We start from the raw sequence: 15549 nt of genomic DNA on the forward strand, positions 1-15549 counted from the left end.
CTTACCTCTCACTGCACAGGAACCAACTCAAGATGGATCAAAGATTTGGAAATTAGACCAGAAACTGTGACGCTATCAGAGAAGGGCATGGGTTCAACACTCCAACATATAGGCACAGGCAGTAACTTCCTCCACAAGACCTCCAAAGCTCAGGAAATTAAAGCAAGAAATAACGAGTTTTAATGGCTTCAAACTAAAAAGTTTCTGCTCATTAAAGGAAACCATCAAGAACCTAAAGAGGAAGCCTACAATGGGAGAAGATCTTTACCAGCCACCACTCTGATAGAGGGCTAATACTCAGAATATACAAAGAGCTCAAAAGACTCTACACTAGGAAGACAAATAACCCAATCAAGAAATGGGCAACTGAATTGAATAGACACTTTACAAAGGAAGAGATACAAATGGCCAATAGATACATGAAAAAATGTTTAACTTCAGCTGGGCATGGTGGCACACGCTTGTAATCCCCGCGCTTGGGAGGCAGAGACAGGAGGATCGCGCAGGTTCGAAGCCAGCCGCACGCGCTGGCTTAGGAGACCCTGTTTCCAAATAAAAATGTAAAAATAGGTCTGGGAGTGTAGCCTGGAGGTAGAAGGGCTTCCAGGAACCCCAGTACCACCAAAAAAAAAAAAAGTTTAACCTCATTAGCCATCAGGGAGATGCAAATCAAAATTATGTTAAGAGTCCATCAAACCCCAATCAGAGTGGCAAGCAAAAAGAAGTCAAATAACAACAAATGCTGGCGAGGAAATGCTGTGGGGAAATGGAAACTCTTTTATACTGTTGGTGGGAATGCAAACTAGTTCAGCTGCTATGGAGATCAGTGTAAAGATTCCTTAGAAAACTGGGAATGGATCCACCATATGATCCGGCTATACCACTCCTGGGTATCTTTCCAAACGGGTTGAAATCAGAGAACTACAGTAACATATGCATACCCATGTTCATAGCAGCACAATTTGTAATAGCCAAAATATGGAACCAACCTATGTCTCCATCAACAGAAGAATGGAATGCAAAATTATGGGAAATACACACAATAGAATTCTACTCAGCTGTAAAGAAGATCAAAATCATGTCATTCACAAGTAGATGGAAAGACCTGGAGAACATTACATTGAGATCAGCCAACTACAGAAAGAGAAGGGACATATGTTTTCTCTAATATGCCCAAACTAGGGAGTATTAGAGGGACTCCAGATAATGGAGGGGAAACCTCAGCAGAGCTAGAAAGGAAGACTATGAGAGAAAGAAGGCTGAGGTTGATTAATGGAGGAGCTACATTTGAATATGTGTATAAGTGTGAATGTAGCATGGTCAACCTGGACACTCAGTGTTGGAAACACCAAGCACTGTGTGAATGTATGCCATTTTCAATATGATCCACATTAAAAAAAAAAATAGTGCTGGGATTGTGGCTTGGAGGTAGACCATCCCTGGGCTTAATCCCCAGTACCAGGGCAGGGGGCAAGGGAGGGTTGTAAGGGAGCGGGTAAGAGGCAAAAAGAAATGGGCAAGAAAACAAGGACAGATTAAAGAAAAAAGAAGAAGAAGAGTATTGAATACTTCTGAGACTTGACAATAATAGCTCCAGACAGGACAGAAATGGGATGAGAAATTAGCAGGTAAAAAAGTAGACAGTAAGTACAGATAGTTCTGGGCAGTTTGATTATAAAGGGGCTATAGAGAGAGGGTGGAGATGAAAGTGGCTGACAAGGGAGAACTTCTTTTAGGTAAAGCAGTAATGAGCATGAGAAACTGTTGAGAGAATAATCCGGTTGTGAGGGAGGGTGACTGCAAAAGGCATACCAAGGGGACAGCACAGCTGTCTATCTCAGCAGGAGCAGTATTTTATTACTAACAGTGTTTAGAATTACTGCACAAAGTGATAAGAGAAAGCAGACCAACCTTTTCTCAGTATTATTATTGCTTTTTAAATTCTCTACATACACTGTACCCCTAATTGTCTGTACACAGCAGGGACTCCTCCCAATGCCCTGTCTTGGTGCCACTGGACAGTATAAATAGATTTCTGGAAAGAAAGGAGGGGTTAGGATCCAAAGCATGAGTGGACTGACTATCCTTGGTTGGAAAGTCAGGCAACCTTTATAACCAGAAGAAAGGAGGTCAATGGCTGGGCACAGAGTGGGAAGTTTGAAGTCTGGAGGCAGAAAGCTGAAGGAGTGGAGCTGTCGCTGAATGGGTTTTAGTTCCCCTGTGGAATCATCTGCAAGGACCCTACTTAGATGGATTTGTCACATTCTCTTCCTCTACTACAATTAAACACTGGATCGGTCAAACTCAAACTCACTAAGCAAATGTCTACTTAGGATTTGGCTCCCATGTAGGTTTGTCCAAAGGACAAGAATGTGCTGACAATACAGATTTCTCACAGTAAATTTTATAAACTGGTTTGTAAACATGATTTGGTTTCTATATAGCCTGACTACAGATAAAAGATCGATCTTTCTTTTTTTTATTTGGTGCTGGGAATTGAACCCAGGGGCATTCTACCTTCTAGCTATACTCCCAGCCCTTTTCATTTTGAAAAAGGGTCTAGCTAAGCGGCTGAGGCTAGCCTCAAGCCTGCAATCTTCCTATCTCAGCCTTCCAAGTACTGGGATTACAGAAGTGTGCCACCATGCCCGACTCTGAGTAACTTTATAATAACTTGAGGACAGCCTTGTTTAGAGGCAAGGTTATGATACTCCTTTAGAAAAAGGCACAAAGGTAACTCTGGAATTTTAGGTATTTAAAGAACTTGCCAGTTTCTTAATAGAAGTAATAATCTAGTTGCAAATTAATCATCAAGTTCACTTTGGTTCCTGCTCTGAAGTCTTCTAGTTGTCCAACCCCTCAGCTGCCTTGTAATAATGGACCTATCCTTCCTCCCTATCTAGCTCTCCTTATTCATTGCCATTGAAGTTTGTATTCTGTCATAAATAAGATGTAGTTTTTCCATGGCCTGAAATTTTCCACATTGAATCATCTCAGTCTTTCACACACTACTGCTCAAGCTCTGCATAAATGATTTGATGGCCTTGTGTATTTTTAAAGTGCCTTGCACACAGCAGATGCTCAATAAGACTCACTTTCTTCTTTTTTCTTTCATTTTTCTCTCCCACAGTGAGAAAGGAAGGGCGGGGGGGGGGGGGGACAGGAACAAAGGAAATATAGATCCGTAATAAGATAAGATCTTTTTGGTGTAAAAATAATGAAGATAGCTGGGCGTGGTGGCTCAAGCTTGTAATCCCCGTGCTTGGGAGGCGGAGACAGGAGGATCGTGCAGGTTTGAAGACAGCCGTGCTGGCTTAAGAGACCCTGTTTCCAAATAAAAAAATATATAAGCCGGGCGTGGTGGCGCATGCTTGTAATCCCCGCGCTTGGGAGGCAGAGACAGGAGGATAGCGCAGGTTCGAAGTCAGCCCCGCTGGCGTAAGAGACCCTGTTTCAAAAATATAAAATAGGTCTGGGAGTGTAGCCCGGAGGAAGAAGGGCTTCCAGGAACCCCAGTACCACCCAAAAAAAAAAAAAAAAAATATATATATATATATATATATATATATATATATATATATATATATATATATATATATATATATATATATATATAAAAATAGGTCTGGGAGTGTAGCCTGGAGGTAAAAGGGCTTCCAGGGACCCCAGTACCACAATAAATAAATAAATAAATAAATAAATAAATAAATAAATAAATAAATAAATAAGGTGAAATGATTTCTCATCACCTACCTTGTGTCTGTGGGCTGTAAGGAGACAGGAGTTTGGACCTTTTCTTTTCATATCCTTTCTGTGTGATGTCTCCTAAAATAGTAAGAAACAGAAATAGGTTATACATTATTCTTATTCTGTGGTTATTCACTGTAAAAATAAAATTAATTATAGAGTGTTAGAGAACTACACACATAGAGCATGTGTATGGTTCCTTGCCAAGATTTTGGTAAGTATGATTTCCCACAGACTTGAAACTGATATCTTGTAGAAAATTGCAGGGCTTGGTAGCCAGGCATTGTGGCACATGGTTGTAATCCCAATACTTGGGAAGCTGAGAGAGGAGTTATCGCAGGTTCAAAGCCAGCCTCGGCATCTTAATGAGGCTCTAGGAAACCTAGTGAGGCCCTGTTACCAAATAAGATATAAAATCGGGCTGGGGGTAGCTTTGAGGTAATATGCCTCTGGGTTCAATCCCTAGTACAAAAAGAAAAGGAAAGAAAAAGAAAAGAGCAGTGCTTGTTGATAAGTTGGGTCCCTCCCGGACATGATCTTGCAGCAGGAACAGGAGGCAGAACCCTGGAAGCAAGAAGTGGAGATATTGTGAGACTCCAGGTGCCTTGAGATTCCAAACATCACGAGACAGACTACAGAGGTCGTGAGAGTACAGATGTTGCGAGAGAATTGGCATGCCTATAAAACATCGTTGCCTCTGATCCACCATGTGCCTCAGCCGGCCGATCAGGACTATGCACAACTCTCCAGATGCATGGCCCGTCAGTCCCTTCCCCCACGGCTGGCTGACTCTCCGGAAGGTGCCGGGTCCAAATAAAGCAGAGGTCTCTTGATAACCTGGTTGGTGTTTTTACCTCCCTCCTAAACTCCCTAACTCTATTTTCAACCTTCCACTTGTCCCTATACCAATCTTGAATAGCAATCTATATGAACCTTGATGGAGATACCTGAGTTCCTAGGCACCCCCTATTTTCATGATATTTAAGATACCACAAAATGGCAAGCTGCAAAACTGATAGACAATGATTTTCTCCAAAAGCTTTAGTTTAACCAACAGTGCATCCAGTTTGTGGAGTATTCGCTTACATTTCTACAAGGAGCTACATTAAAAAAAAAAAAAAAAAATCTCCTCAAGAGAAGCCATGACAGCCCAGGCACTGAACTGGAATACTCAAGAGGTCCTCTGCTATCAGGTGCAGTGGTACACAACTGTAATCCTACCTGTTAAGAGTCTGGGGCTGGATGATCACAAGTTCAAGGACAGCATGGGCAACTCATCAAAACCCTATCTCAAAATAAAAAGAACTGGGGTTGTAGCTCAGTGGTAAAGCACCCCTGGTCCAACCACCAGTGCTATGGGGGATGGGGAAAAATCAAAGGTCTTTCTGTATCCTAACACCTTGCTGAAAACCTGGTATTCCTACATCTTCTCTCCTTGACTCATGTTAAATAAAAAATACATATGAAGAATATACAAAACACAGTTACAACAAAAGCCATAACGATAAACTGATAAGGGAGAAAATGTGTGGTGAAAGTGGCAGGAAATGTGTCAGGTACTAAAGAAAGTGGAGTAGCTGGATAGGTAGAAAGCAGAGTTGAAAGGAACTAGAAAAATCAGAGGATAAAAGCCAGGTGTGGTGGTGCACGCTTGTAATCCCAACATTTGGAAGGCTGAGACAGGAGGATCGAGGTTCAAGGACAGCCTCAGCTACTTAGTGAGGCTCTTTGCAACTCAGTGAGACCCTGTTTCAAAATAAAGACTAAAAATATAGAGCTGGGGTGTAGCTCAGAGGTAGATGCGCCTGGGTTCCATTCCCAGTACCACAAAAATAAATAAATAAATAAATAAATAAATAAATAAATAATCAGAGGACAAAAAAGACATTTGAGAGAGGATGAATGAGTTAAAGCCAGAGAAAGAAATATATGTAGTGAAATACAAGTGACACAATAGAATATTATTTCCCTACATAAAATTTTTTTAAGTACTGGGGATTAAACCCAGGGCCATTATACCTCCAAGCTACATCCCCACACCTTTTTATTTGTGATCCTCCTGCCTTAGCCCCCCAAGTAGCTGGGATTGCAGCTGTGTGCCACCATGCCAGACTGATCACAAAAACGTGAACTCCAGAGCAATGCATGTCAGTTGCTGTCTGCCTCCGCATGTGATGCTGGGGGAGAGGAGGTGCACAGGCTCACTGGAGGGCTACAGCAGGGGACACCAGACTCATCTGAGCTGCAGCAAGTTCTACCTTAGGACAGGGGTCGTTAGGGACAAAGGCTAGAAACCATAGAAAGTTAATGTCCCCACACTGCTACCAAGATCTGGACAAGAACCAGTAGTAGTGTGAATTAAAGATAAGGATAGAGGGATGAAAAGAAGCAAATTAATTAAGAAAAAAACTAAGGAAGAATGCTGGATAGGATTGCTGCCTGGCAGGAAAGGTAGAGAAGGTTTCTGGCTTGACCAACCAGGCTGAGGATGGTGCTATGCGCTTACAAATAAATATGGCATAGAGGCTCACGGCTACCAGGGTGAGAAGAGCTGGGCTCAGGGACAGGCCTCTGACACACAGAGACGTCCCATCAGCAGCTAGTTATCTGGATCTCGAACTCAGGGAAGAGATACAGATTTGAAATCATCAGGATATAGTGAAAAACACTCAGTGTTTTGGAATAAACTGGAAATTTCTATCAAAGTTTTGACTTAACTGTACTTCTAGGAATTTATCCAATGATAATATTTATGCAAGTATATGCAATCAAAATAAGCATATTCCATGCTCCATTTTTTGTAGTGAAATATGTGGATCCAAATAGTTGTTCCTATCTTTATTGGTGACTTTCCAATAGGAGCAATTGTACACACACACACACACACACACACACACACACACACACACAGCTCCAAGGGTATTTGGCAATGCTTGAAAATATTTTTGTCACAGTGGAAGAGGTGCTACTGGCACCTAAAAGTTAAGAGCCAGGAACACGCTGCAGTGAACAGGGCAGCCCCACAGCAAAGCAAAATATAGTCAGCCTACAATGCCAATAGTGCTGAGGACAGAAAGCACTGATCTATAGAGTAATATGCAGGTATTCCAAATGCATTAGCATAGAAAAATGGCTAAAATGGCCAGGTATAGTGGTGCACGCTTGTAATCCCAGTACCTGGGAGGCTGAGACAGGAGAATCACAGGTTTGAGGTCAACCTCAGCAAGTATGGAGAGTCTCATCAACCTAGTGAGACCCTGTTTCCAAATAAGAAATAAAATCATGTGAAGGGATGTAAATTGAAGGTAGAATGCCTCTGGGTTCAATCCTCAGTGCCACTTAAAAAAAAATAAATGTAAAAGGGAAGCAGCAGGAGAATGTGGTGGCACATGCCTGTGATACCAACACCTGGAAGGCTGAGGTAGGAGGATCGCGTATGGCCAACCTTAGCAACTTAGGCCTTCTACAACATAGCGAGACCCAGGGCTGGGGATATGGCTCAGAGGTAAATGCCCCTGGGGTCCATCACGTTACTAACACACACACACACACACACACGCAACTCACACTACATATGTATATGTATATATTTTACATTCAATTTTTAGAATATATATATATATTTTTTTTTTTCTTTTTTGTTGTACTGAGGATTTAACCCAGAGGCATTCTACCTCCAAGCCCTTATATTTTATTATTTATTTATTTACTTACTTACTTTTGCAGTACTGGGAATGGACCCCAGGGGCATTCTACCTCAGAGCTACATCCCCAGCCCTATATTTTATTCTTTATAATGAAACAGGGTCTCACTGATTTGCAGAAGGCCTCACTAAGTAGCTGAGGCTGGCCGCAAATCACGATCCTCCTTGTCTCAGCCTCCCAAATGTGTAAGGAACCATGTTCAGCTTGCTTATTTATTTTTTTGTTTTTTATTTTTTGTGGTACTAGGGATGGAACCAGGGGTATTCTACCTCTGAGTTATACCCCCAAATCTATTTTTTATTCTTTATTTTGAAACAGGAGCTCACTGAGTTGCAAAGGGCCTCACTAAGTAGCTGAGGCTATCCACAAACTACGATCCTCCTTGTCTCAGCCTCCCAAAAGCTGGGATTACAAGCATGTACCACCACGCCCAGCAATATTTATTATTTCAAGAAACAAAACATATTTTAATATTTCAATCATGGCTCTTTACTAAACTGTCTAGTGAAAATTTTGTTTTATTTATTTTTTGTGGTACTGAGGGTGGAACCCAAGGGCTTTCTACCTCTGGGCTATAATCCCGGACTTATTTTATATTTTATTTGGAAACAGGGTCTCACTAATGTGCTGAGAGCCTAAGTAGCTGGGGCTGGCTTCAAACCTGTGCAATCCTCCTGTTTCAGCCTTCTCAGTACCACCACCACACCCAGCTCTAGCGAAATTTTAAAAGAAGTAAATATAAAAACCAAACTTTCCCAAATAAGCCAACTGGGGAGTTAACACAATCTTAAATCTGTACACACCACTAACAAAGGGAAAGGAACACATCTAATGAAGGAAACCTTCATTAGAAACAGGAAACTCTGTCCTTCATTATAAAAGAAATAATGGAGCATTCTCCATACCATTCCCCCAACTCACAAGCTGCCAGCCTCTCCCTCTCTCCTTACTTTCCCCTCTCCTCCTGGGAGAGGTTCAGAACACTTGTCATAAAGTGAAAGGCCTTTAAAAAGCTTTCTTCAGTGCATATAGTCTCTACCATTCACTGTCAGTAAATGATCATGGAACAAACAGATTTGGCAGCTAGGATCCTAGCCCATCAACTACTAACAATCTCGTGTTTTGAAAGGAGTCAAGCAAGAAAATCTAATTCAGTCCATGCCAACTACCTATGTTAGGTACATAAATGAGAGAAGAGGAGGAGGAGGGGAAAGAGAGCGACTGGGAAATGTGAGGACTACAACCCCAAAGAGTCCTCTCTTTCCTGATTGCAAGACCCTGCGCGAAAGCCCCCTTCAGTGTGAGCTCTCCTCCTAGGTTTCTGCAACTCTCTGCACACGTCTGTGGTAGTGCTCAGCACATGGCTGGTATTTTAATCGTTTGTTTACACCTCTGTGTTCCTACTAGACTGTGCACTTGAGGGCAGGGATTGTGTCTTGTTCTTCTCTGTGCCCGCCCACGGCCTGACACAATAGACACTTGTTGAATGAGTGGCTGAATGAATTAGTAAAATGGAGGCAGTGAGAGAACAATAAATCAGAGACGTGTGTACTTGGGTAGAAAACCGGAATGAGAGAAAAAGAAGTCTTTACTTCAGCAGGAGCTGAAAAAACAAAGGAAAGGAATTTAGTCATCCAGAAGTTTACTGCAACTTGACAGTAGACCTTCCAGACCACCAGGAAAACAATGCTCAAACTGACCAATGAGAGGAATAGTATCTAAATCACAGGGCACTCAAAGCCAGAGGTACTGCACACCAGATATAGACAGATGTCTTAGCTAGACCAAGCAGAAGGAATGTAGGGTGTGTGTGTGTGTGTGTGTGTGTGTGTGTGTGTGTCACTGGGGATTGAATGCAGGGGCATTCTACCTGTGATCCTCCTGTCTCAGCCTCCCAAGTAATGGGATTACAGGCATATGCCACGATGCCCAGCAGTAAAAATTTATCACACAAACACCCCTCCCCTTCTCTTTTATTTTTGGTCCTGAGGACTGAACCCATGTCCTCCCACATAGTAGGCAAACACTCTATCACTGATCTACACCCCTGCCTTTTTATCTTTCTTCTAAGTTGCAGAGGGCCTCACAAGTTGCTGAGGCTGGCCTGGAACCTGCATCCTCCTGTCTCAGCTTTCCAAGTGCTGGGATTACAAGCATTTGCTACTATACACAGCTAACCCTGCCTTTTTTTTTTTGCGGTACTGAGGATGGAATCCAGGGGCATTCTACCTCCGAACAACAACCCCAGCCCTATTTTTTTATTCTTTATTTTGAAACAGGGTCTCACTGAGTTGCAAAGGGCCTCACTAAGTAGCTGAGGCTGTCCGCGAACCATGATCCTCCTGTCTCAGCCTCCCAAGTGCTAGGATTACAGGCATGCACCACCACGCCCAGCTTAGCCCTGCCCTTTATTAAATTTTATTTTGAGACAGGGTCTTGCTAAATTGCCCAGGCTGGTCTCCCACTTGCAATCCTCCTGCCTTGGCCACCTGTGGTGTGGACTCTTAAATCATTCTCGCCGTCTGGAATTAAGCAGGATTTGCTGCACTAAAGCAATGCTTTCCAAACTTGGACGTTTTTCCTTTTTCTTTTCTTTTTCTACTTTCTTCTGGTCCTGAGTATCAAACCCAGTGCATCATGCATGCGAGGCAAGTCCTCTACCACTGAGCTACATTCCCAGCCTTTGACTTTTTCTGCATGTGGGGAGTACTGGAGATTGAACCCAGGGACATCCTACCTCTGAGCTACTTCTTCATCACTGCCATCCATCCATGCATCCATGCCTCCATGCATCCGTCCACTGTACTGGGGGTGGAACCCAGAAACATTCTATCTCTGAGCTATATCAGCCCTATTTCATTCCTTTATTTTGAAACAGGGTCTTTTTTAAGTTGCAGAAGGCCTCATTAAGTTGTTGAGGCTGTCTGTGAACCTGTGATCCACCTTTTTCAGCCTCTCAAGTAGTGGGATTGCAAGCATGTGCTGCCTAACCTGGCTTCATCCTGAACCATTTTTTAAGAATCATCTGAATAACTTGTAAAAACACAAATTCCCAGGCCCCTCCTATGAAAATTCTGATTCATTGAGTCTGAATTAGGACCCAGATAAATTGTACTTCTGACAAGTGCCTTTTAAAAGGTCTTCCCCTCTACCCCCAGTACTGGGAATTGAAGCCAGGGGCATTCTACCTCTAAGCTTTGCCACCAGCCCTGTTTTTATTCTTTATTTTGAAAGAGAATCTCACTAAGTTGCACAGGGCATTAAGTATCTGAGTCTGGCAGCAAAGGTATGATTCTCCTGTCTCAGCTTCCCAAGTACTGGGATTACAAGTGTGCACCACCATGCCCAGCTTTCAATAGGTCTTAAAAGTCAGACTTGCTGCACTAAAAAATCCTGTCTAGCTGGGCATGGTGGTGCATGCTTGTAATCCTAGTACTTGGGAGGCTGAGATAGGAGGACCACAGATTCACAGCCAGCCTCAGCAACCTAATGAGGCCTTCCAAAACCTAGTGAGATACTGTTTCTAAAAATAGGGCTGGGGGTGTAGCTCAGTGGTAGAATGCCCCTGGGTTCCACCCCCCAGTACCCTCCCCACACACACAAAAGAACCCTGTCTAGAGTGTGCTGAGAGGTTAAGATGATTTAATATGTGGAGAAGATGGGATTGTGTATCTGCTACTCCCAGCCCAAAGGGAGACCAAGGAACCTTGGGAGCTCACAGACACTAGTCACACTACAGGCATTCTCAGAACAGATTTTTTGCTATCTGGCATTTGAAACATGAAGAATCATTCTACCTATACCGGCATAAAATTCATATTAAAATGGCACTCTAAGGTAAACCTGTTGTTTAAGGTTTTTAAGAAATAAAACAAGCACATAGAAGATTAGCATTCTCCTCCCACTAGGATAACATATATTTCCGCCAACAAGTCAACTTAGAAAAGCAGCCATTCCCAGGGGTCTGCAATATCTGGCAGGTGTTATAATCTTATAAGGGGGAGCAGAATCTTATAAGAAGATATTGACCACCCGGGTGTGGTGAAGCACTCTTATAATCCTAGTACTTGGGAGGCTGAGACGAGGATCATAGGTTTGCAGACTGCCTCAGCTACTTAGTGAGACCCTCAACAACTTAGTGAGACCTTATTTTAAAATAAAGAAAAAAAGAAAGAAGGAAAAGGAGGAGGAGGATGAGGGGGAGAAACAACAACTGATCCAAACAACCAGATGACAAGTCGTGAGTAATCTTGGACCCACATGACTTGGGAATGCTCAGTGGCATCAGCCCTCCCACAATCTTTTTTTTTTCCTTCTTTTTTGTGGTACTGGGGTTCCTGGAAGCCCTTCTACCTCTGGGCTACACTCCCAGACCTATTTTATACTTTTTTTTTTTTAATTTTTGGAAACAGGGTCTCTTAAGCCAGCGCTGCTGGCTTCGAACCTGCACGATCCTCCTGTCTCTACCTCCCAAGCGCGGGGAGCCCTTCCACAATCTTAAACAACTAATACCAGACATACGGAAAGATGCACGTGTGGGGTGGGGCATAATTAAAGTACGTTCCCAACTTTCCCCTTCACTACCTGGGATCAACAAAAATGCCTGGGCACAAGCAGCCTACAAAGGATGTTCAAACCAACTGAAAGAACAGGCAAGGAGGTGGCTGAGCCTGCTTGACAACCAAACCAAGCCTCCTAAGGGCTACAGGGTGAAAGGGAAAATGGGCCTTCAATCAGCCATTCAAATGTACAATTACACTGAAAAGGTGGTGGTACAGCCTGTGGTTAAGAACTTAGAATCTGAGCTAGACAGAATAGTATCTAGAGTACAGCCTTACCACATCTTGATGCTGACTCTAGACTTTTATTTTTTTGGCAATACTAGGGATGGAACCCAGGTGCATTCTACCTCCAAGCTACACCCATAGCCCTATTTTTTATTCTTTATATTGAAACAGGGTCACATTAAGTTGAAGAGGCCTTACTAAGTAGTGGAGGCTGGCCACTGAACCTGCAATCTTTCTGTCTCAGCCTCCCAAGTACTGGGATTACAAGTGTGCACCACCATAGCTTCCTCTCTTAAATATTACCCTATATTCACTTTCAAAGAGAGACTTCAAATTCAGCTTCAGAAAAATTGGGATGATGTCACAAAAGTTGCTCCTGGTTTGGACCCAGATGATGACTGTCAGAACAGACGAAAAAGGTAAAGACAGTTTATCAAATACATAACTTAGAAGAAAATGCCCTGCCAGAGAGTAATCAGAAGTAATCAATAATCATGCCATGGAGTAATCAAAGTAATACTTTGCATTCAACAGACTAATCTGCACACTGTGTCAGGTGTAAAGGTGTAGGCCTATAATCCAAGTACTTGGGAAGTTGAGACAGGAGGATAGTAGGTTTGAGGCAACTTAGCGAGACCGAATTTGAAAATTTTAATAAGGGCTGAAGTGTATCTCAGTGGTAAAGCACTTCTGGGTTCAACTTCTATTACCAAATAAATAAATAGTACATTATAAACTACAACCTCAGGCTGGGCGTGGTGGTGCACGCCTGTAATCCTGGTATTTCAGAGGCTGAAAGAGGAGGATCCAGGTTCGAGGCCAGCCTCAGCTTAGTGAGGCCCTTTGCAACTCAGTGAGGACCTGTTTCAAAATAAAGAATAAAAAATAGGGCTGGGGGTAGAGCTCGGAGGTAGAATTCCCCTGGGTTCCAGCCCCAGTACCAAAAGAAAGAAAGAAAAACCCCACAGCCTCAGTCTGTGCTGAGCAGGATGATGAGTTGGTCACTGGCCCTATTGTTGATCCTATACAGGCCCAGCGAAGGTGAGGACTCCACCATTTGCACCTCAACACGGATCCTCAGAAACTTAAAAGTTTAAGGCTGATGTCTGCCTCATCAATTTGCTCCCCCTCCCCTGTACTAGGGATAGAATGATGACAGGCACAGAACTCAAGGCCCTGTGCATAATATGCAAGAGGGCTAACGCCACTGAGATACACCCAGTCCCCTGGCCTTTTCTTACTGTCCTTTCGCCATTCTTTGTAGGTAGCCTCCAGAGCAGATGCAATAAATGAATAAAAGCAACGTGCCATTCATAAAACGAGCAACATCGATTAACAGTTTTTGATTCTCTTCAAAATATAGGTGACAGCCAGGCATGTTGTACATGCCTATAACACCAGTACTTGGGAGGCTGAGACAGGAAGGTCACAGGTTCGAAGCTAGCCTCAGCAACTCAGTGAGATTCTGTTTCAAAATAAAAAATAAAAAGTACAAGCCGGGCATGGTGGTGCACACTTGTAATCCCAGCATTCGGGAGGCCAAGACCGGAGGATCACGGTTCACGGGCAGTCTCAGCTACTTAGTGAAGTGAGGTCCTTTGCAACTCAGTGAGACCCAGTTACAAACTAAAGAATAAAAAAATAGGGCTGGGGGTGTAGCTTAGAGGTAGAATGCCCCCAGGCTCCATCCCTAGTACCACACACACACAAAAAAAAAAGTACAGGGGAACAGCCCTGGGTTCAATCCCCAGTACTAAAAAGTGTGTGTGTGTGTGTGTGTGTGTGTGTGTGTGTGTGTGTAGAGAGAGAGAGAGAAAGAGAAAAACAGAGGGAATACTATCTTTTTTTTTTTTTTTGTGGTACTGGGGTTCCTGGAAACTATTTTTTATATTTTTATTTGGAAACAGGGTCTCTTAAGCCAGCACCTACGCAATCCTCCTGTCTCCACCTCCCAAGCATGGGGATTACAAGTGTGCACCACCACGCCTGGCTAGAGAATACTACCTTAACAAAAGGCATTAACAATCCCCTACCACCTGTCCAAGAACCCTGGGTGAAATGTCTCTTTTGGGTTGGGGTGCTAGGGATGGAACCCAGGGGTCTTCTACCTTTGGGCTATACCTCTAACCCAACTTTATTTTTTTATTTGGAAAGAGGATCTTGCTAAACTGCTGAGGGCCTCCCTGAGTTCCTGAGGCTGACTTCAAACTTCTGTGATCCTCCCATTTCAGCCTCCCAAGTACTGGTATTACAGGCGTGTTCCACCACACCTGGCTCTGCTTTCGTGTGTGTGTGTGTGTGTGTGTGTGTGTGTGTGTGTGTGTGTCTGTCTGTCTCTCTCTCTCTCTCTCTCTGTCACTAGAGATTGAACTCAGGAGCAATCTACCGCTGAGCTACATCCCCAGCCCTATTTAACTCTTGTTTTGAAACAAGGTCTTGCAAGGTTTTTGTTTGTTTTGTTTTGGTTTGGTTTTGGTTGTACTGGGGATGGAACCCTTCTACGTCTGGGCTACACTCCCAGACTTATTTTATATTTTTATTTGAAAACAGGGTCTCTTAAGCCAGCTAGGGGCTTCAAACCTGCGCGATCCTCCTGTCTCCACCTCCCAAACGCGGGGATTACAAGTGTGCGCCACCACGCCCGGCAAGGTCCTACAAGGTTGTTGAGAGTCTCACTACTTGCTGAGACTGTCTTCAAACCTGCAATTCTCCTAAATAATAGAATTACTACCACGCTGGCTAGAGTCTTCTTGTAACTCAACCTTGCTAATCTTATAAAAATGCTCAAAAACGTTAAGTTTAAAACATTTGCCTTTACATTCTCAGCAGATGTCCTCTCACCTTCTTTAAGACAACTTCCATGTTGGGACCTGGAGGATAAGCCTGGCTGCCTTCTCCCAAAACGCAAATCACGGAGCTGTTTTGGCTGCACAACTCAGTTTTCTAGGTCAAATACATATGACTTCTTACAAATGGTATTTCACCTAAGGCACCAAGCAAGTTCAAACAAATAAAAAGCAACAAAAAACTTAAGACACTGAGAAACTGACTACATCATCAAGCAGCTGGTTAAATTCATCCGTCTAACGCAAAAGGTATGTTTATTTGTCCACTTAGAAAAACTATGCCTACAAATAAGAAATTTACTATACAAATGGCCTGAATGTTTAAAAGGAGCAGGCTCAGTAGCAGAAAAAGCACAATTCTAAAGTGAGGTTGACCTGGTTTTGGACCCTGAGTCTACCACTCACTTGCTATGGGACAAGTTACCAAGCAACTCTCTCTACCTGAATTTCACAATAGGTGAAAC

At 43.1% G+C, this 15549-nt stretch overlaps 1 protein-coding gene across 2 annotated transcripts in view; it reads right to left on the minus strand.

The window, feature by feature from the left end:
* Positions 1-15549, minus strand: part of DIP2B (disco interacting protein 2 homolog B) — a gene marked incomplete at both ends in the record, with an annotated part of 282346 nt that overhangs the window by 159087 nt on the left and 107710 nt on the right. For both annotated transcript variants that reach the window (XM_080705172.1, XM_080705171.1), the window contains one exon: positions 3754-3825. In XM_080705172.1, the coding sequence (XP_080561298.1) occupies positions 3754-3825 (72 nt within the window). The remainder of the gene's footprint in view (positions 1-3753; positions 3826-15549) is intronic.

Source organism: Muscardinus avellanarius (genome assembly GCF_963383645.1).
Source record: "Muscardinus avellanarius genome assembly, chromosome: 11".
NCBI lineage: Eukaryota > Metazoa > Chordata > Mammalia > Rodentia > Gliridae > Muscardinus > Muscardinus avellanarius.